General features: G+C 49.3%; 1 protein-coding gene across 1 annotated transcript in view; it reads left to right on the top strand.

The window, feature by feature from the left end:
* The first annotated feature begins 1,100 nt into the window (after positions 1 to 1,100).
* The window catches only part of LOC125082442 (transmembrane protein 132B), a 354,706-nt gene continuing 334,308 nt past the window's right edge, over positions 1,101 to 21,498 (top strand). The window contains exon 1 of the mRNA XM_047698108.1: positions 1,101 to 1,503. Within this exon, the coding sequence (XP_047554064.1) occupies positions 1,437 to 1,503 (67 nt within the window). The 5' untranslated portion in view covers positions 1,101 to 1,436. The remainder of the gene's footprint in view (positions 1,504 to 21,498) is intronic.

Raw genomic sequence — 21,498 nt, 5'->3', positions numbered from 1 at the left:
TGGAGCCAGTGGCTGGTACATGGGTGCTGGGACGGAGCAAGGACTCCCACCTCAGGGACCCACCTCCGCCCACCCTCCCTCCAGCTGCCTGGGGCAAGTTTCAGGGCATCTGAGCACTGGTGCAGGAGCCCCCACGTGCGCCCAGCATGATTCATTCATTGTGCTGCGCCCCAACTGCCCCGCCTGGGTTGGGGTGAGGGGTGGCGGCGCCGGGGGTGGGTGGATAGTAGGTGCTGTGACCCCCAGTGAGGCCCTGTCCCCAGGTTGGAAGAATCCCACCACCCAGTCCCCGTCCCCACCCCCACTACACCCTCGCGCCCTGGCAGCTCACCCCTCCTCTCACGCCCCCTCCGCCTCCAGGGCGTCCTTTTGCTGGGGTCAGTAAGGGCGCCCAAGGGTCCCTGCCTCACATCTGGGTAGACATCCCAAGACGCCTTCGATGATGTCTTTCAGGATCCCTGACCGCGCCCAGCCAGCGCACCCGTCCTGGTCCTGGGGCTCGGTGGGCACTCCTCAGGTAGCCCCCAACTCCCAGAGTCCATCCCTGCCCTCCCCTCCCCCACAGGCACCCCCCAGCTGTGCCAAATTTATCCTAGGACCTCTCGTCTGCGCTCAGCCTTGCAATCCCTGTACCCTGTGGGCCCTCACTCCCCCGCACCGCCCCCCCCCCGCGTCCCTGCCCCATTCCAAGGACCTTCCCCTGTCTCCCCCACCCTGCGACCTTGGGAACTCCCGCCGCTTGGCCCGAATACACCCCGGTCAGTGTGCTTTTGGCCAGCAGGTGCCCCCTCCCGCGGCCCTGTCCGCGCCCACGCCCCCGACCGCCCCCGCGGGTCTCCCCAGGCCTGTGTGGCCCCGAGCCCTCCCCCAGGGACGCCGGGGAGTGGCACGTCCCGCCGCCTATGGCTGGCCGGCCGTCCTGTGCCCCGTCTCCGCGGCGGGCCCGCCCCCTCCCCGGCCCCGCCCCTCCCGGGCCCCGCCTTCCCGCCGCCGCCCCGCCCTCCTCCCGGCGCTCGCCGCTCGCTCACTCTCTCGCGGGCTGAGGGGCGGCCGGCAGCTGGCGCGGGCAGAGGCGGCGGCGGCGGCGGCGGCGCCACGGCGATGGGACGGGCGCTGGGGCGCAGGAGCCGCGGCGGCGGCGGGGCCCGCGCAACTCGGGCCAAGTGCGGGGCCGCCGGCGCGGGCGCGGGGCGCTGAGCCCCCGCGGCCCCCAGCTTCCCGGTCGCGCACGGCCGAGCCCCGGAGAGCGCGCAGGGGCGAGCGGAGGAAGCGCCGCCAGCGCCGGCCGCCTGCGTCTGGGGAAGAGCGGCGCCCTGGGGGCGAGCCATGCCCGGCGCCCGAGCGTAGCCGCCGGGGGCTGCCCCCCGGGAGCCGCGGGCCGGGTCGGGCGCGCGACAGGAGCAGCCCCGCGCCGCGCCCACCGCGCGCCGAGGACCATGCCGCCCCCGGGCCGGGCGCCGCCGCTCGGGCTCCTGCTGGCGCTGACTGCGCTCCGGTGCCCAGGTAACGCGTCCCCGGACCCCATCCCCGGCCCCGGCCGCCGCGCACAAAGTTGGCTCCTGCGCGGGGCGGCCACCTCCTTCGCAAGTCCCCGGCAGCTCGCATCGCCCGGACTCTCGCAGCTCTGCGGAGACCCCGGGAACCCAGGGGGTCCCCGGCACGTACCTCTGCCCAGCGCGAGAGCCCGCCAGCCTTCCTCCCCAGACCCCAGCTCCCCTGCGGATCCCTTCAGGGCGCGCGGGGGCAACAGACCGGAGGCGCTCAGCCTCTCGAGGCGGGTGGGGGCGCGCCTCCAGGAATCTAGCCCCCTCCTCGCCCCTCCTGGTCCTGGTTCCCGCGGGGTTTTGCTGTGACGGGGCGTCGGTGGACCCCTTCTCCCGATTTCCTGATGCCCCCGGACGACGCACGGCCGTGCGTTGCCAGGGCACCTGCGGGGCCCCAGCCTTGAGGTCGTCTCGGTCGGCGCAGGCTGTCTGGCTTGTCCGCAGCCTCTCCCCGCGCCTCGCCGCACCCTCCTGCTTTTGCATTTTACACCCCCCCTTCCCCGAACATGTCCCCTCCCCAAGTGGCCTCCCCTTAGGTAAGGCGCAACCTGCTTCTCGCTTTCTGGAGACGCGTGCTGCCCCAGCGCCTTGACCCCAAGGCGGCCAGGCAGCCCCGCGCGCGCAGGGCCGCCCGGAACGTGGTGATGCCTAGAGCCATTGCCTGGGTACCATGGAGCCGGGCTCCCTGCTGAAACCGACGCAGCTGTCGCCAAAATCTAGTGAGTGGGGAAGGCAAAATAGTCATGTATTTTCTCTCTGCTGGAGTTTGGAAAGCTTCTACCACCTTGGGGTGGCTACATGTTGGTTCTTGAGGAAACCTGTCTTAAAATGCTAATCCCTCTCCTCCCCTCCCCCCATCCCAAACAGCGGAGACAATCCTAAAGGCTCAGATGAACCCGGAACAGTCACGAGCAACATCCGTGTGCGTTTGGAGAGCTCAGTTCTCCGAACATTTTAAAAATCGGGACCCATGATGTGGAAGCAGATAGCTTTCGCGTTAGAAAAATTCTCATTTCCTTAACAAGCAAACGGCACAGACACCCAGGCTGCTGTAGGAAAATAGAACTTTAACTTTTCGGCTGTAACTGCTTTAGGGAGGTTGCATTTAGGAACACACCTTGTATGCCGACTTAATGTGTGATGTATTTGCATGGAAAAAGTAAATATTGACTTACTCTGAGATGCCCTTAAGTGACCCGAAATATTTCATAAAACCTTCCACTCGGAGAGAACCTTCTGTCAGAGATATCCATCGGCGTTCAGCCTGGGCTCAATGTGTGGATGAATGTGGATGGTAGCTGTTCTGCTCTCAGCTTTCTTCTGTGGTACACGAGGGGGTCAAGGCTGTTTCTTCCTAGCTGAAGCCCTGGGACCTGTTCCCAAAAGTGCAGTCCCTTGGACTTGAAAATTGCAGTTCTGTCTCTATTTTGTTTCTCCACGGGGGTCAGCCTTTGCCTGGATGTGCTCATAGGGGAATATTGGAACTCTGTCTGAGAGGTTGGCTGCCTGGTGCTTGTAAGAGAAGATGGAGAACCCCCGCCCCTCCCCTAGCAACAGAAGAGCTTGTGCCTGGCTCTGGGGGGCCAGATCCTGGCAGGGAAGGTGTGCCGCCCCTGAAACCTGCTGCTGGCCCAGCTCCTGGCCGAGCTGCCCAGCTGCTTTTCCCCGAGGCTCAGCTGGGCAGCTCTCTTGGTGAATGCCACTAGGACGGAGCCCTCCATGCCATCGTCAGGTTCTTGGGAGCCCGTGGAAGTCTTCCACCGGTCCCTACCAGGGACATAAAGAGAGACAGTTTGATAACTCTATATTTAGCACCAGTTAGGAGAGCTAGGAAGAAAAAAACAAGGCTGGAATTCTTGAAAGATACTTAGCTGCCTACTGTTGGTGGAAAGGTTCAGAGGAATTAGCTAGAGCTTCCTTCAGAGCTGGTTGGATTTTCTGGGTAATTTCTGGCATGATTTACCGACCACGTTTGGCTGAGGTTCTGGGAGAGGGGCTGGAAGGGTTCTGAGGGAAGGAAGGACGCCCTCTCCCCCATCACACAGGGACTGTCTGCTCTGTACCACCCCCCCCCCCCCCGCCACCCGGCGTGGGTAGCTGCCATGGTAAAGAGTCTGGTGGGCGTACTTCTTTCAGCCTTGCAAGCTCTTAAACATATGGAACTGTACTTGGTAAGAGTCAGCACAAATCTCCCAGCTTAGCGACTAGGGGGCCCCCATTATTCAAACCACTTTTGTGCATTCTATGGCTTTGCAAATTAGCGGCGCTGTTAGAACCCCTGCTGGGGAAAATGGACGCGCCTTGCTTCATTGACCCATTGTGCTCTGGGTCTATAAAATTGGGGTGGGTGGAGAGCCCCCAACAGAGGGGCCTTGTGAGTGGCAGAGCCTGCTAGTGCAGGGAGGGGAGGCGGCTTTGGCCTCAAAGCAGAGACACTCCTCACCCTGCCCGGCACCTTGGCATGGCCTGTGGTATATTTCATTCTCGTTACAATAGTGGTTTTGGTGGGGGGGGGTGCCTGTGGATGGTGTTGCTCTTCGGAGAGGTGGCAGGGAGTGGTATGCAAATGCTGTCACCTCCCCTGAGTGATTTAATGACAGTACAGTGGAGGTTCCCAGAGTAAATCATTTGAAGTCTCAACCCCCCCCCCCCCCACCGGATGTAGGGAACTTGGGAGGCGTGGGGCTTCTACTTGAGCGGTGCTCAGAGCCAACAATAAGCACGGTGGTTGCCATGATCCAAGGGAGCCAAAGAAACCCCTCGTTTGTTGGTGTGAAGTCCAGGAGGGTGGTCTCCGGGCCAGCAAAGCCTTTCCAGAGGCCTTGTTCCCAGATGAGCCCCCCAGTTGTACGCAGCTGGTTGGCTCCTTTCTTCTCTCCCAGGACTAATAGTGAATTTCCCTTTGTAGCTCTGGCGTCGAGCAAGCGCGTGCTGCCTGTCACCGTAGGGAGATGGGGCTGCCCTGGCCCCATAGGCGGCATCCTGGGGCTCGAGTGGCACCACCAGCTCCCTCTTGGAGTAAATGAGCAGTCTGGCAGAGCAAGGAGGCATTTTAAAGCATCTCCTCCCCTCCCCCCACAGCCCCCTTTGCAGATGGGAAAAAGGAGACTCGGGCCGGGGAGTGACTTGCTCAGGGTCACACGGTGCATTGGTGTCTGAACATGTTCATGGCTCACACAATTTCTCTTTTTAAAAAACTCTCCATCCAGGCGTTTCTCACTGGACACAGGGGAGTCTTTCTGGTCAAGGAGCTCTACTGTGTGGTCCTGGAGGGGACTGTGGCTCCATTTAAGGAGCCCAAGGTCATGAGAATGACATAGCAGGGGTCAGCTCACAGAGGCAGCGGGTCCTCGCAGCGGTGCCCCTGGGGATGGGGCGACGGAACCAAGAGCTGCTGAAGGTGCTCACTGTGTCCCCACCCCCGTCCCAGGCTTTGCCTTGTCTGGACATGTGCTGGCAGCTGGACACTCACAACTCACGGTTTCTAGGGGAACATATTGGGATCCAGAGATGCTAGTAACTTTCCTGCGGTCACACAGTGTCAGGAGCCTGGCCCAGGTGCTGATCTGTACCCCCCCCCCCCCGCCCCTCCAACCAGATCCCCCTGCGGGGGCCTCACACGGCTCGGTGTGGGGATGGGCTTCTTGATTCCGCGGTGCGGTGGATTCCAAGTCGCGTCCCTTCCACGGCCCGCCTTCTCTGGGGGCTTGTGCTGCTTTTCTGTAACAGGTCAATCTGTTACTGTGAACTGAGGCTTAGAGCCGTAGAAATCCAACTGATGGGAGTCAACTCTGCAGGCAGCTGGGAATCCTTCAGATTGGGTGTCCTCAAGGGATTGGGTGGTTCTGGTAAAGGCCGAGACTTTGGCGGACAGAATCCCCCTCCTTTCTATTTCTGTTTCAGTGGATCTGAGAGTCGGCATCTCAGTGACTAACCCCGACTGACTGCTGACTGTGTGTTCTGAGTGAGTCCTCTACTACCCGAGGGGGGTTAAGGACTGGTGTCCGCCCCACTCTACGGATGGAGAAGCTGAGACCCACAGAGGTGCTGTGGCTTATGCAAGGTCACGCAGCCCAAGGGGGAGGGGGGATGCACGGGAACCCACAGTGAGCCTGCCTGGCTCCGAGTCTGCTCTGAATTGCTCCCTTCTCTGTGAGCATGGACACCAAGTGTTGTGGGCGACTGATTGGAATTTGAGACTAATTTGGGCCCAGGGGATTCGGGGATGTGTCTTAAGTTGGAGGCAGAGTTGACTCTTTTTTGAGAAAATCTTTTTGGGGGATTTGGGCTGCTCTAAAGTCAGCCCCCTCAGTTGGGAGCCCCGGAGTGCATCAGGCATTGGGAGAATTGAGCCTGCGTGGAAGTCCAGCGAGAGGGTTGCTCTTGGGCCCTGTCCGGCCCGCAGGCTTCTCTTGTTGGTTGCCTGTGTTTAAGAAGTGGGAGGTTTCGGCGTCACAGTCCAGGTCGTTGGCTTGTCCCTAGAAATCAGGAGATATTGAGGAAAAAAAAATCTCTCTGAGGCTCAGTTTCCCAATCTGTAAAATGGGTTCTGTCTTAGTCCATGCAGGTTGCCGTAACAAAATGCCTCAGGCTGGGTGCCTTGTAAACAACAGACCCTAGTTCTCATGGTTCTGGAAACTAGGAATTCCAGGATCAGGGCGCCGGCACGGGCACGTTCTGCTGAGAGCCCGCTTCCTGGCTCCTAGATGCCGTCTTGTTGCTGTGTCCTCCCGTGTGGAAGGGCGCGGGGGAGACTCTGGGGTCTCTTTTACGGGGGCACTAATCCCACCTGTGAGGCTCCCCAATCATGACCTCATCGCCTCCCAGAGGTCCCGCTTCCTGATAGCATCGCATCAGGGCCCAGGTTTTAACGTATGAACTTCGGGGGGACACAGACACTCAGCCGATGGCAGGCCCTGAACTTACCCCCTTGCTGATCTGGTCACAAAGTTGGGCAACACCAAGGGAATGAGGGAGCTGTCTTCATGGCCTGTGGTTAACAGAAGGGAGGACAGGCAAGAAGGGAAGGCCGGGTGCGCTCCTTGCTGTAACGGTCAGAGCTGTGAAGTGAAGGTTAATAGTGGCTTCTCACTTTGGGTTTTTCTGGATTCTTGGGTCACCATCCGGGGAGAGCTTTGGGGCTCAGTTGTATTCCTGTTGGGGATACTGAGGCTCAGAGGGGCACAGGGACCTGATCAAGACAACACTGACCGTGAGTGGCAGGGTAGGGGTCTCCTCCCCAAAGTGCCCGACTCCTGTCTTCCCTGCCTCTAAGGTACCCTCTTGGCCTGGAGTTTTCCCTCAGTTTCCCTGCCCTCCGGCTTAACTGTGACTCCAGGGACTGGCATTCTAGGGCAGGTTTGTGTGATGCAGAGAGAGAGGGGGACAAGGAGCCAACAAACTCATAAACAGGAAAATCCTCGACAGTAACCTGCGCTCCTCTGTTGCACACAAGGCAACGTGATGGGGACTGACTGGGTAATCCAGGAAGACTTCCTGGAGAAAGTGGTATTCATCTTAATATGAGACCTGCATGATCAGAAGCAGCCAACCTGGAGAAGGGTGTTCCCGGCAGAAGGAATGGGAACACTTGCAAGGTACCCTGCGCAGTGCCTGCCTGACACACAGCAGGTGCCAGGAGCTGCCCGCTCCGTCCCTCCCTCATTCATTCATCAGACAGAAATTGATCAGCTCTGAGCACTGTGAGGGTACAGTAGGGAACAAAGGAGACACATCCCCCATTCTCAGGAGCTGATATTCTGGTGGAGCGAGACCATAATAAAACAATGGACAGAGAGAGACGCGACGTCAGGCAGTGACAGGTGTCACGGGGAGAGACAAAGCGCGGTCACTTTTTGTTACTTTATTCACCCCCGGGTGCTTGTTTTGCTACTTGCCTTAGCGTGGGATGGACCTTGATGCCCACTGTCTGCCAAGAGGAGGGAGAAAGAAGCCTGGGTTCTTGGAGTTGAATTCCGACGTCTTCCCCTGCTTAAGCCCCCTGGGTCCGCAGTCAGGGTGTTCTGAACTCCCTTCCCTGACACCCAGCTCCTTAACTGATCAATAGCCTCTCCTTACACTTCACTCCCAAAATAGTTACATAAAAAAATCAATAGAGTCCAATTTGATTTGCTGTATTTTATTACCGAGGGTGATGGAGTGTTTGGAATCGCCTTGTGCTTCTGAGCCGGGTTGTTTTGCGGTGTTAACCTAAATTAACCCATTGGGGGACCTAACTCATCATGGCTGGGCTTCTGTGCCCAGAATTCAGCGCCCAGGAAGGGTGACTCAGTAAATAACGCATCGCTAATGTCTGCTTTGTGCTCGGAATGCCTCCCGCCAGGGCTCTTAATGCAGCAGAGCAAATGGACACATAAAAATGGTACCGTGGCTGCTGCCCGCGCTCCCGGGGCCGGCTCTGCGTGCTTGCCGGAGGGTCCTGTCTTTCCTTCCGGAGCTCCGGAGTAGCAGGCTGGCTCTGCCTGGTCTCCCGGCCCTCGGAGTCCGTGGCTCCCTTTGTTTGCCCGGTTCCCTGCATGTTGTGTACTGTCGACGTATTTAGATCCTTGGCTTGGTATTTTTCCCTTCCGTGGTTGTGCCATCTGCCGCTGCGGGTGGCTGGCGCTCCTGGGCGGGCTGAGGGGGCCCGATGCGTGGGGCTGGGGGGCGCCTGGGCGCAGGGATGAGGGCTCTGCAGATGACGAGGCTGCAGGCGGGGTGGGGGAGGCCGGGTGGGAGGGACCCTGTTCTCCGGAGTCTGCTTGCTCCAAGCGGAAATATGGGGCAGGGGCAGGGGAAGGGGAGGGGCATGGTGTGGATGGAAGATGTCATTTCACCAAAAAAGTTTCCTAGGGTGGCAGTGAATCGGGACTTTTCCAGTCTAGTGGAGAGCCTCTGGCTGCCTTTGGGCTGTGTCTGGCCCGGAGACGCGTCTTGTTAGTTGCAGTCAGTACCCAGGATCCTGGCTCCTCTCAAGAAATTGGGAGACCTGGGACGCTGCTCTAGCTCCTTGACCTCTCTGGGACTCCATTTCCCCGTTTGTGAAATGGGTCCTGAACTCCCTTCCGGCTGATCTTCTTTGAAACGCCAGCCCAGTCTGCTTCCTTCCTCCCTGTCTGCCTCTGCTTATTTTTATTGTGCACCTGTGTTGTGATGGGCCCTGTTCTTGGGGCTGGGGAAACGCAAGGACAGGACAGCCAAAGGCCGCTGTCCTTGAGGGGTCAGCATTAAGGTGGAGACAGATACTGGACTAAATGAATACCTAAAATGCAGTTTGAGTGGAGGTTAAGTGGTAGTAAGCACAGAGGAGGGCCCCAGAGAGGGAATGCCGGGAGGGATATTTTGAGATTTAATTCCATTTCATGTCATTATTAAAAACTTTTTTTTTTTTAAGATTTTATTTGTTTATTTGACAGAGAGAGATCACAAGTAGACGGAGAGGCAGGCAGAGAGAGAGAGAGAGGGAAGCAGGCTTCTTGCTGAGCAGAGAGCCCGATGCGGGACTCGATCCCAGGACCCTGAGATCATGACCTGAGCCGAAGGCAGCGGCTTAACCCACTGAGCCACCCAGGCGCCCCTAAAAACTTTTTTAATTAAGTAAACTCTACACCCAATGTGGGGCTTGAACTCATAACCCCAAGATCGAGAGTCACATGCTACGCTGACTGAGACAGCCAGTCAGGCACCCCTGCGATTTTATTTTATTTTATTAAAAGATTTTATTTATTTATTTGACAGAGGGACACACAGCGAGAGAGGGAGCAGAAGCAGAGGGAGTGGGAGAGGGAGAAGCAGGCGTTCCACTGAGTAGGGAGCCTGACGCAGGGCTCCATCCTAGGAGCATGACCTGAGCCGAAGGCAGACGTTTAATGACTGAGTCACCCAGGCGCCCTGGCCCCTGCAATTTTAAATAGCAGCATCTGGAAAGGGGACATTTGAGTGAAGACCTAAAGAAGTGAGGAAGCAAGCTATCTGGCGGCTGTCTTGGGGAAGAATGTTCCAAGCAGAGAAAATAGCCAGTCCAAAGGCCCTGAGGCTGGAAACTGCTTGGCAGGCTCAAGGATGGAAAGGAGGCCAGTGCAACTGAGCTGAGCAAGGGAGGGAGAGCAGTGCATGAGCTGACAGGGCCGAGTCTGGTAAGGATGGTGGCTTTTCCTCTGAGTGAGGTGGGAGCCATTGGCAGGTTTAACAGAAGAGGGCCGTGCTCTGACTCTCCGGAGCAGAAGCCGGCAGAGTGGAGAAGGACTACTGTACTAGTCCAGGCTTGGATGACAATGGTGACTGTAGGAAAGGTCACAAGTGGGATTTGGGTGCAGTTGGAAAGTTGCTGCACAGGCTAGCAGACTGATAGATTCGTTCAGTAAATATTTATTGGGTGACAACGCTATGCCTATCACGGTGCTTGGAATTGGGGCCAAATCAATATTTGTTAGCGATGAAATTAACAAACAGAACGTACATCTGTGAGTTGGACTTTTACCTTCTGCAAGTTGTTCCCCAATAGCCCCGGGGAGAAGGTTGGGGTGGGTGAGTGTTTCTGCATCTCTGGATAGACCTGGTAACATCCCTAGTGAGAATACAGTTAAGGGGATCCAAGGAGGACCCCAGAAGCAAAATGCTTGTTAGGGTAGTGCCTGGCACATACTTAGTGTTCAGGAAACGGTGGCAGTTACTGATAACATTGTTAGGACCATTAGGAAGCCAGGACCCTGTTACCCTATTTGCCCCTGGAAGCACGGTGGGTGGAGGTTGGATTTGAACCATGACCTCTCAGACTCTGGTGTTCATGGTTCCTGCTGGACCAGTAATATTAAAAGAAGAAAAGTTGCCATGCTCATGATATGATTACTCTGGGACAGTTGATTGCTCGTTTGCCAGCATGGGTGTATTTGCTTTATCTAGTAGACGTGAAGGCGAAATGTTGCGTGTCAATCAAATCCTATCTTCTCCATCAACTTCCACAACATGACATGCTGCTTATTATCTTCTGTATTCCTTAAACCGGCATCCCCACGCGATGGCCGGTGGACTAAATCTGGCTCTCTACCTGTGTTTGTAAATAAAGTTTTATTGCAACCCAGCCACGTCCATCTGTTTACACATTCTCTGTGGCTGCTTTCTCCCAACAATGAGAAGTGAGTCATGTCAGGGATCATCTTGCTTGCAAAGTCTGAATCAACTATCGACTACCTAGCCCTCTCAAAGAACAAAGCTTGCCTTAAAGGAAAGTCAAACAAGGAATGCTCTGTAAATGGGTGCTTCTAGCACACATTTGTGGCCAAGAACAAGTATCCCTTTTTAATGGCAAAAAAATTGTCCAGCACATTTGAATGAGAAGAATTGTGGGTTTGGTATCACTTGGTTGAGAAAAAAAACCATATTGATTGAAAGTTGCCATCAATTCAGTAATGCTTTTGAACAAGTGGGTTTTGGTAATTACAGTAGCATTTATGTAACATTTTAAAAATAGTAGCACATGTGTGTGTGAGATATTTTTACTCTGTAGGCAAAGCTGTTGGCTTATTGCTCAGAAGACCCCTTGTAGGGATGCTTCCGGAGATAATCAGTATTAAAGGAGCCCACTGGTTAGTTATTTTATACTTGGCATGACTTCGATCAGTGGATCTCTTTTATGGCCTTGTGTTTTTTCTTTTTGGGTTCTTTTAAAGATGAACTTAGCCTTCTGTTGTGTTTACTTGTGACACCCAGGTCTGTGATACCTTAAGTTTTCAGGGCTAAGATTTCGAGTTCACTTATGGAGATCATGTGCCAAATGTGAAGTGTATATCTCTATATTAATGTGGATTCTTATCATTGCAAGGGACAAAGTTGGGAATTTACTGGACTCTGGAGCCAGGAAGTTCAAGGAAGAAACAGCTTCAGGCATGGCTAGATCCAGGTGCTTAACTCTCCTAATGAGCGCTCCTGCTCTCTCACTTTGTCTCTTGGTTCTCTTTTCCTCTATGTTCATTTAATTCTCAGACAGGCTTTCTTCATCTCCTGGCAAATCTGGCCACAATCAGTTCCAGGCTTTGTTCCCAAGCCAGTCTTCTCTTTTCTAATCATAACAGCAAGAACCCCTGGACTAACCTGGGTGCTGGACTGACTGTGGATGGGATCCTGTATGTGATTAGCCACATTTAAGTCAAAAACTCATCTCTGGAGTTGGAGTTGGAAGCACGTTGCCAGAAGAGAGACAAGAGATGATTTCCCAAAGGAAATTGTGGTGCTTACACCAGAAAGAAGACAAAGTTGCTGCAAGAGCTTACTAAGTGAGGCGGGGAGAACCTTCTAGTCGGGGAGGGCCCGCACACGTGGACGGAAGCCTCTGGTGCCCCTCCTCCAAGGAGCCCGTAGACACCCCGTCCCATTCTGTGTGCGCTCTCGGTGGCCGCTGAAACCGCTGGGCTGCTTTATTGTATGTGGGACCTCTGAAAGCCCCAGCCTGGGGACTTCACGCGTATTTTTGTTGCTTTGATTGAAAACACGGAATATCTGGGATGCATTCTGCTAATTTGTATGAAAGGAGAACCTGGTGTTTGACCCAGCAATTCTACTTCTGGGAAACCTGTTTTTTTTTTTTTTTTTTTTTTAAGAAGCGAAAAGCATCACTATACAAGGGTGTCTGGTTAGGGATATTCAGAAGCAGCATCTTGTGTGATGGTGACAAAAAAGAGTTGACTGTCCATCCATAAAGTCGTTCTTGACTGAATGGTGGTGTTTCCCTGTGGACTACCACGTAGCTGTTAAAAAGAGCAGCTTGGAGCTATACCCATTCTCCTGAAACAGGGTTTATTGTCAAGTGAGGAAGGTGAGTTGCATGGTAACTTAGAATGTGCAATGCCATTTTAATAAAGCCGATGAACCAAAAGTCCCCTCTGCGTGTAAAGTAGCCAGTGTTTATATAGTGCACGCTATATGCCCGTCACGATTGTGAGTACGTTACATAGCCGTCTAATACAACAAGCCTAGGTGTGCGGGTATTGTCATATCCCTTTTAAAGAAGGAGAGATGAGAGTTATATGACTTCAGTGAAGGAATGAAGGGGTTGATGTGGTGGGTGGCTGGCGGGAAAGGAGGGGCAGCAAAAGGAGGGCATCTGGAATGTTGGAGACATTTTAGCCACAGTAATGCTGAGTTTTATGTAGAGAGCCCCGCTTTTTCCCTTAGGGTTTCTGGGTCACTATTGGGGCTGGTGAGCATGCCTTTCTAGGGAGCCTCCAAATTTGCTGCTGTATTTTGTTGGTGCATGGAACTCAGGCGAGCCAGGGGCGATGGTGCTTTGTGGTTCCCTGTGGGAAAGGGAGCCTGGGTTTGTGGTGTGATGGGCATATCTGGTGAGAAAGATTTCAGTGGTGAGTAACACAGGCAGACTTAAAATGGCAGTGGCTTAAAAAGTACGAGCTTGTTTCTCTCCCAAGTCAGATTCTGGAGCCATGTAGTTCAGGATTTTAGGTTGACTCTGTCCCATGAAGTGCTCGTGGGCCCTTGCTCCCTTCTATCATTTCAAGCTTGTGGTCTTTGCCCTCATGGTCCAAGATGGCAGCTGCAGGTACAGCAATTTCATCTTCATTCCAGGGACCATTATGGGGGTGCAGACAAAGAAAGGGTAGAGGATGTGCATCAGATGTCTTTTATGGAACAGTCCTGGTAGCCCCCTGGTGCTTCCTTCTGTAGACTTACATCCCACTGGCTGTGACTAAGTCACATGGCCACATGTAGCTGCTAGAGTCTGGGCGGTGTTTTGTTTTTAGAGGGAGATGGGAGAGCGATTGAGCGGGAGAGGGGAAGAGAGAATCTTCATCAGGTTCCACGCCCAACAAGGTGCTCGATCTCACGACCCTGAGATCATGACCTGAGCTGAAATCAAGAGTTGGACGCTTAACCAACTAGGTGCCCCCCTGGGTAGTCTTCCTTTTATATGGCTACAAATCAAGAGTTCTGTTACTGTAGAAGAAGGACAGAACGGATGCCAGGGGAATAATTAGTAGATGGTGATGAATACCTTAGTAGGGTAACACAGTATTTGGAGAGAAGGCATGAGCCATCAGGATCTTTTATTACTGTGTGTGTGTGTGTGTGTGTGTGTGTGTGTGTGTGTGTGTGTGAGATTTTATTCTGCCTCCTAAGGTGGGGCTTGGGAGACAAGTTTTTATGGGTGCCAAGAGGAAAATGAAAGCAGATTGGTGAATGATAAACACCATCTTTGTCAAAGATATAAATATGGCTTAAATATTACAGATAAATCTGAAGTCCCTGTAGGAAATATATATATATATATAGAGAGAGAGAGATAGATATAGATATATAGATATGTATAGATATATATATATATAGATCTATATAGATCTATATCTATATTATAACAGTTTCAGGTTTGTTTTTGGTACATATATATCTTGTCTCTTCCCCAATATCCATGTGCATATTGAACTATCTTATTTTTTGCATTGCTGCACGGTAGTGCATGATATGGAAATATCAAAGTATTGAGTGATTTCCCACTGCCTCATAAGAAGGGGATTCCCCGAACATAGAAAAGGGGATCAGAAAGAAGGGGTCCACCCCCCAGGAACACTGTGCAGAGATCAGCACCCCACTGGGGTCTGCGGACATTTGAAATAAGCCGGGCTGGGGCTGGGGGATAGCAGGTGGAAGAGCTGACACTCGAGGAAGTGGAGTTAACTGCAATGGGGACGATGGGGGACGGGTTCTTAGAGACCTGCTACAGCTTCCCCAGGTTCTAGTCCTAATGGTTCCCACTGTGGAGGACTTCTAAAGGACTTGGGCTGCCAGCCCATCTACTCCTTGCATCTCTCCAGATTCTGGGAGCTTTGGTCTTAAAAAAGGGACGTCCTTCAGTTCCCCAGTCTTTGCTTCTTTAACCCGTAATGCTAACTCATTTGTTTCTAATGCAAAAGGCTCTCTAGAAAGCACCGTGGATTTATGGTGAAATTTTTATTTCCTTATGATATCTTTTTCTCCTTCCACCCACCACCCCCTACGCCCAGCCCGGTTTAAGTGTTTTTCTCTTAAATTTATGGGCTGAGCTGTTAAGAGGGTCTGCATATTTCAGGAGGAAAGGTGTCGGGGGAGGAAGTGTCAGCCTTGCTGTTCACACCAGCTTCACTTACACAGGCTCTGAAGTGGCCTCATCTTCCTACTGGACCAATTTGCCTGTCAGCTCAGATCATTTTGTGAAGGCGACTGCATTCTGCTTCTCTCTCACCGTAGCACAGAGACAACGAGGGAGGAAGGTGTCGCAGTGCTTCTCCCATATTTCCCACACTTCAAGGGTCCCTCACTCCTCTTGCTCCACCCCTCCCTTTGTGAAAGTTTTTAATACGTGTTTGAGTGAGGGAATGGACTTGTGTTACGTCGCTCACTGCTGAGTTACGGTTCGTGAACTGTTTCAAGTGCATCACTGAAATTCAGGGCCTGAGCTCAGGCAGGCAGACTGACAGACTGCCTGGGTTTGAGTCCCAGCTCTGCCACTTGCTAGCTCTGTGACCTTGGGTTGGTTACGTAGCCTCTCTGTGCTGTAACGTTCCCACCCGTGACATGGGGAGAGTAGGAGCTCCCACTCCTCGGGCTGCTGTGAGGTTTAAGGGAGATGGGGCATGAGAATTCAACACAGGGCTGGACTTTGCAGGAGTCCTTAGTAAATGTCACTGCTGCCTTAATTTTCGTCTCCATTCACTAAATTAAAAAAAAAAAGATTTATTTATCTATTTTAGAGAGAGAGAGAGAAAACATGAATGGGGGGAGGGGCAGAGGGAGAACTGGAGACAATCTTGAGCAGACTCCCCGCTGAGTGTGGAGCCTGACCTGGGGCTCAAGGCCAGGACTCTGAGGTCATGACCTGAGCCGAAACCAGGAGTCAGGTGCTCAACCTGCTGAGCCCCCCACCCGAGGCTGTGCCCTCAACGCCACCCCCCACCATGTGTAACTGAACACATACTGTGTGCCCCAGTGCTCGTTTTTCTGGTTCTGCTCGTTCCTGCTCCCACATCGCTTCATACCCAGATCCTGTCACGTGATGGTGGCCGTATGCTCTTTTTGCCTTCCTCTGAGACTAACACCCAGACTTCCTTTTCTTGACTTATGTTTTCAAGTGAAGATATAACTGACAAACAATATTACATTGGCTTCAGGTGTACAGCACAGTGATTCGATGTCTGTACACGTTATGAAATGACCACCATGATAACTGTAGTCCCCTCCAGTCACCACACAAAGTTTTTACAGTTTTATTGACTGTCATCTCTATGAGATATATTGTATCCCTGCATCTTATTATTGTATAGCTAGAAGATAGTACCTTGTAATCCCCTTTGCCTTTTTTGACCACCTTCCCCTTCCCGCCTTGCCCCCTCTGGCAACCATCATTTTGTTCTTGGTATCTGTGAGCCTGTTTTTGTTTTGTTTTGCTTGTTTGTTTGTCTTCCTAGATTCCACATGTAAGGGACATCCTAAGGCATTTGTCTTTCTCTATCTGACTTGCCTCACTTAGCATCATATGCTTTAGCTCCATCCATGCTGTTGCAAAATGGCGGGATCTCATTCTTTTTTATGGTTGAGTAATATTCAGTGCAAACACACACCACACACACACACACACACACACACCACGTCTTGAGTCATCTACTGAGGGACTCTTACGTTGCTTCTGCATTTTGGCTATTGTAAATAATGCTACAATGAACATAGGGGCGCATACGTCTTTTCCAATTAGTGTTTTTGTTTTCTTTGGATAAATACCCAGAAGTGGGATGGTTGGATCATATGGTAACTGTGTTTTTAATTTTTAAAGGAACCTTCATATTGTTTTCTGCAGCAGCTGCACCAATTTACATCCCCCCAAATGGGGCACAGGAGTTTCCTTTTCTCCACATCCTCACCCACATTTATTATTTCTTGTCTTTTTGATAGTAGCCATTCTGACAGATGTGAGGTGAGATCTAATTGTGGTTTTGATTTGCATTTCTTTGATGAGGAGAGATGTTGAGCATCTTTTCATGTACCTGTTGGCCATCTGGATGCCTTCTTTGGAAAAATGTCTGTTCAGATCCTCTGCCCATTTTTTTAAATTGGGTTGTTTGTTTTTCTGATACTGAGTTGTATGAGTTCTTAATGTATTTTATTTATCTTATTTTATTTTTTAAGATTTTATTCATTTATTTGACAGACAGAGATCACAAGTAGGCAGAGAGGCAGGCAGAGAGAGAGAGTGAGGAGGAAGCAGGCTCCCTGCAGAGCAGAGAGCCCGATGTGGGGCTTGATCCCAGGACCCTGGGATCATGACCTGAGACGAAGGCAGAGGCTTTAACCCACTGAGCCACCCAGGCGCCCCTTTTGTTTATTTATTTTAAAAAATGTTTTATTTATTCATTTGTGAGAGAGAGTGTGAGTGAGAGGGAATGGCAGGGGGAGAGGGAGAAGCAGACTCCCTACTGAGCAGGGAGCCTGATGTGGGGCCCCATCCCAGGACCCTGAGATCTTGACCTGAGTTGAAGGCAGACGCTCAACCGAATGAACCACCCAGGTGAACCATAGTTTGGATGTTAACCCCTTATTGGATGTATCATTTGCAAATATCTTTTCCCATTTAATAGATTGCCTTTCATTTTGTTGATGGGTTTCCTTCATGGTGCAAAGGCTTTTTATGTTGGCAGAAGCTCAGTAGTTTCTATTTGCTTTTGTTATCCTTGCCCGAGGAGACAAATCTAAAAAATTATCGCTAAGACCAATATCAAAGAGTTATTGCCCTTGTTTTCTTCTAGGACTTTTATGGTTTCAGGTCATGCCTTTAAGTCTTTGATCCATTTTGAATTTACTTTTGTGTATGGTGTAAGGAAGTGGTCCAGTTTCATTTGTGTGTACACAGTGGTTTCCTTTTTGAGGTACCATTTGTTGAAGAGACTGTCTTTCCTCCATTGCTTCTTCTTGCCTCTCCTGTTGTAGATTAATTGACTGATAGGTGTGGGTCTTTCTGAGCTCTCTATTCTACCGCACGGATCTCTGTGTCCTTCTTTAAGCAAGTACCATACTGTTTTAATTACTATAGCTTTGAAGTATAGCTTGAACTCTAGGAATATAATACCCCCAGCTTTGTTCTTATTTCTCAAGATTGCTTTGGCTGTTTGGGGTCTTTTTTTTTTTTTTTTAAACATTTTGTTTATTTATTTGATGGAGAGAGATAAATCACAAGTAGATAGAGATGCAGGTAGAGAGAGAGGGAGAAGCAGGCTCCCTGCCAAGCAGAGAGCCCAATGTGGGGCTCGATCCCAGGATGCTGAGATCATGACCTGAGCCGAAGGCAGAGGCTTAACCCACTGAGCCACCCAGGCGCCCTGTTTGGGGTCTTTTGAGGTTCCATACAAACTTTAGGATTATGTGAAAAATGCCAGGGGTATTCTGGTAGAGATTGCCTTGAATCTGTAGATTGCTTTGGGTAGTATGGATGTTTTGACACTATTAATCCTTCTAAATCTACAAACACAGTGTATCTTCCCATATATTTGTTTGTCTTCAACTTCTTTCATCAATGTCTAATAGTTTTCAGAGCACAGGTCTTTCATTTCCTTGGTTAAACTTATTCCTTGGTATTTTATTCTTTTTGATACAGTTATAAATGGAGTTTTCTTAATTTCCCTTTCTGATAGTTCATTATTAGTGTGTAGAAGTGCCACAGATTTCTGTATACTAATTTTGTATCTTGCAACTTTACTGAATTCACTTGTTCTCTCTCTCTTTTTTTTTAAGAAACCTTAGGAATGTACTACTTCTTTTTTTTTTTTTAAGGTTTTATTTATTTATTTGACAGAGAGAGACAGATCACAAGTAGGCAGAGGCAGGGAGAGAGAGAGTGGGAAGCAGGCTCCCTGCTGAGCAGAGTCTGACGTGGGGCCCGATCCCAGGACCCTGAGATCATGACCTGAGCCAAAGGCAGAGGCTTTAACCCACTGAGCCACCCAGGTGCTCCACGTTCACTTATTCTAATAGTTCACATATTCTAATAGTTTATATATTTATATATAAATCATATATAAAGTATTTATATATAAATTATAAATAATTTATATATTTATATATATAAATATAATTTATATATAAATCATATACATATAACATATATAATGATATAAGTTATATATATAAAGTATATAAATTTATATATTTATATATTATATATAATTATATATAAATTATATAAAAATTTATATATAATTATGTATATTATATATTTATATAATAAATTATATATATAAATTATATATATTTATAAATTATAAATAATTATATATTTATATATAATATAATATAATTATAATATAAATTATAAATAATTATATATTTATATATAATAAATGTAATTTATATATAAATTATATACATATAACTTATATAATGATATAAGTTATATATATAAAGTATATAAATTTATATGTTTATATATAATTATATATAAATTATATAAAAATTTATATATAATTATGTATATTATATATTTATATAATAAATTATATATATAAATTATATATAAATATATATTTATAAATTATATGTAAATATATAAATATATAAACTATTAGAATATGTATGTATTATGTATATATATGTGTATATATATATATATATATAAATAAAATATCCATGTTATCTCAAATGGTGACAGTTTTATTTCTTCCTTTCCAATTTGGGTCCCTTTTATTTCTTTTTCTTGACTAATTGCTGTGCCTGGGACTTCTAATACTGTGTTGAATGAAAGTGGTAGGAGTGGGCATCCTTGTCTGGTTTCTGATTTTAGGAGAAACATTTTCAGGTTTTCACTGTTGAGTATGATATTAGCTGTGCTTTTGTCATATGTGACCTCTCTTACGTTGAGGTGTGTATGTTCCCTCTGCATTGACTTTGTTGAGAATTTGTATCATAAATGAATGTTGAATCTTGTTAGTTGCTTTTTCTGCATCGATTGAGATGATTGTATGATTTTCATCCTGTTTTGTTAATGCAGTCTGTTATGCTGATTGATTTGCAGATGTTAAGGTATCCTTACATCTGTGGAATATGTCCCAACTGATTAGGATATATGATCTTTTTAATGTGTGGTTGAATTTGGTTTGCTAATATTTTGTTTAGGATTTTTGCATCTATGTTCATTGAGAATATTGACTGACCTTCCTTCCTTCCTTCCTTCCTTTTAGTATCTTTGTCTGGTTTTTATCAGGGTAATGCTGACCTTGTAGAATGAATTTGAAAGTGTTCATCCTGCTTCAATTTTTTTGGAATGATTTGAGATGGATAGGTAGGTATTCAGTGTTCCTTAAATATTTGGTAGACTAAAAAACAAAACAAAACAAACAAGAAGCAGAGACAGACCCACAGATACAGAGAACAAACTCCTCATGGTTGCTACAGGGGAGAGGGCTGGGGGAATGGGCAGAACGGGTGAAGGGAAGTAGGAGACACAGGCTCCCAGCTCTGGAATGAGTAAGTCATGGGTGAAAGGTACAGCATAGAGGATGTGGTCAGTGATATTGTAATAGCATTGCATGGTGACAGATAGTTACACTTGTGAGCGTATACTTGTGTACATTATGATGTACAGACTTGTATCTCTATGTTGTACATCTGAAATTAATGTAACATTGTTACATTACACCAACTATACCTCAACAAAAATAAATAATCAAATAAGTAAAGCAATAAATATTTGGTACAATTTACCTGTGAAGTGATCTGGTTCTGGACTTATGTTTGTTGGGAGTTTTATTTTATTTTATTTATTACTTTTTTTAGAGCATGCGAGAGAGTAGGGGAGAGAGCAGAGGGAGACAGACTCTTAAGCAGGAGCCCCATGCAGTACTCGATCTCACGACCCTGAGATCATGACTTGAGCTGAAATCAAGAGTTGGATGCTTAACTGACTGAACCACCCAGGCACCCCATTTTTTTTAGTCTATTTTATTTTTAATTTAAAAAATTTTTATTTTTAAAAGATTTTATTTATTTATTTGTCAGAAGAAAGCACAAGCAGGGGGAGCAGGAGAGGGAGAAGCAGGCTTCCCACAGCACAAGGAGACCAATGCAGGACTCAGTCCCAAGAACCTGGGATTGTGACCCGAGCCGAAGCAGAACCCAACTGACTGAGCCACCCAGGCATCCCTTCAGTCTATTTTAATTACCGATTCAATTTCATTCGTAGTATAATTAGTCTATTCAGATTTTCCATCTCTTCATGATTCAGTCTAGGAAGAGTATATGTTTCTAGAAATTCATCCATTTCTTCTGGGTTGTCCAATTTGTTAGAACACCCTGATTTTCATTCAGGAAACCAGTGCTTCCCTTCTTCAAGGCCATGTGGTTGGGTGGGTACTACCAATTTTCTCCTCCTCCCTGGGCTGGCTCATGACTGGCTGACTAATCAGAGCATTTCAGCAAAGCCTCAAGGATTGGATCACAGCCGGCCCGTGACCCAAGCTGGGCCAATGAGGGCCAGCCCCGGGATATTTGTTGCAAGCATTGGGGAAGAGGCCCTTCTTTTCTGTGTTGCTGTTGCTAAGCTGGTGGGATGTGAGCCTGGAGGTATCTGTTAGTATTGCCGTGTAACAAATCACCATAAACTAATGGCTCAAAACAACATACATTTATTATTGATCAGGAGCTTGGGCATGGGTTCTCTTCTGCTTCCAGATCTCTCACCAGACAGCAGGCAAGTTGTTAGCCAGGGCTGCGGTCTCATCTGAAAGCCTGCCTGGGAGGGATCTGCTCCAGGTTCACATGGTTGGTGTCAAGACTTGGTTTTTGTGGGCTCTTTGGCCAAGGGCCTCAGTTCCTTACCTCTTGGCCCTTTCCCCATGTGGCACCTTGCTTCACCGAAGCCACCACATGACCGTCTCTGGCAACCTAATCACAGAAGTGATCTCCCTCCCACACGTAGGTATTCTGTCAG

The sequence above is a fragment of the Lutra lutra genome, chromosome 12, assembly GCF_902655055.1.
Source record: "Lutra lutra chromosome 12, mLutLut1.2, whole genome shotgun sequence".
NCBI classification, from domain to species: Eukaryota; Metazoa; Chordata; class Mammalia; order Carnivora; family Mustelidae; genus Lutra; species Lutra lutra.
Note: the sequence above shows the minus strand (reverse complement) of the source record. Positions and strands in the feature narration are given on the sequence as shown.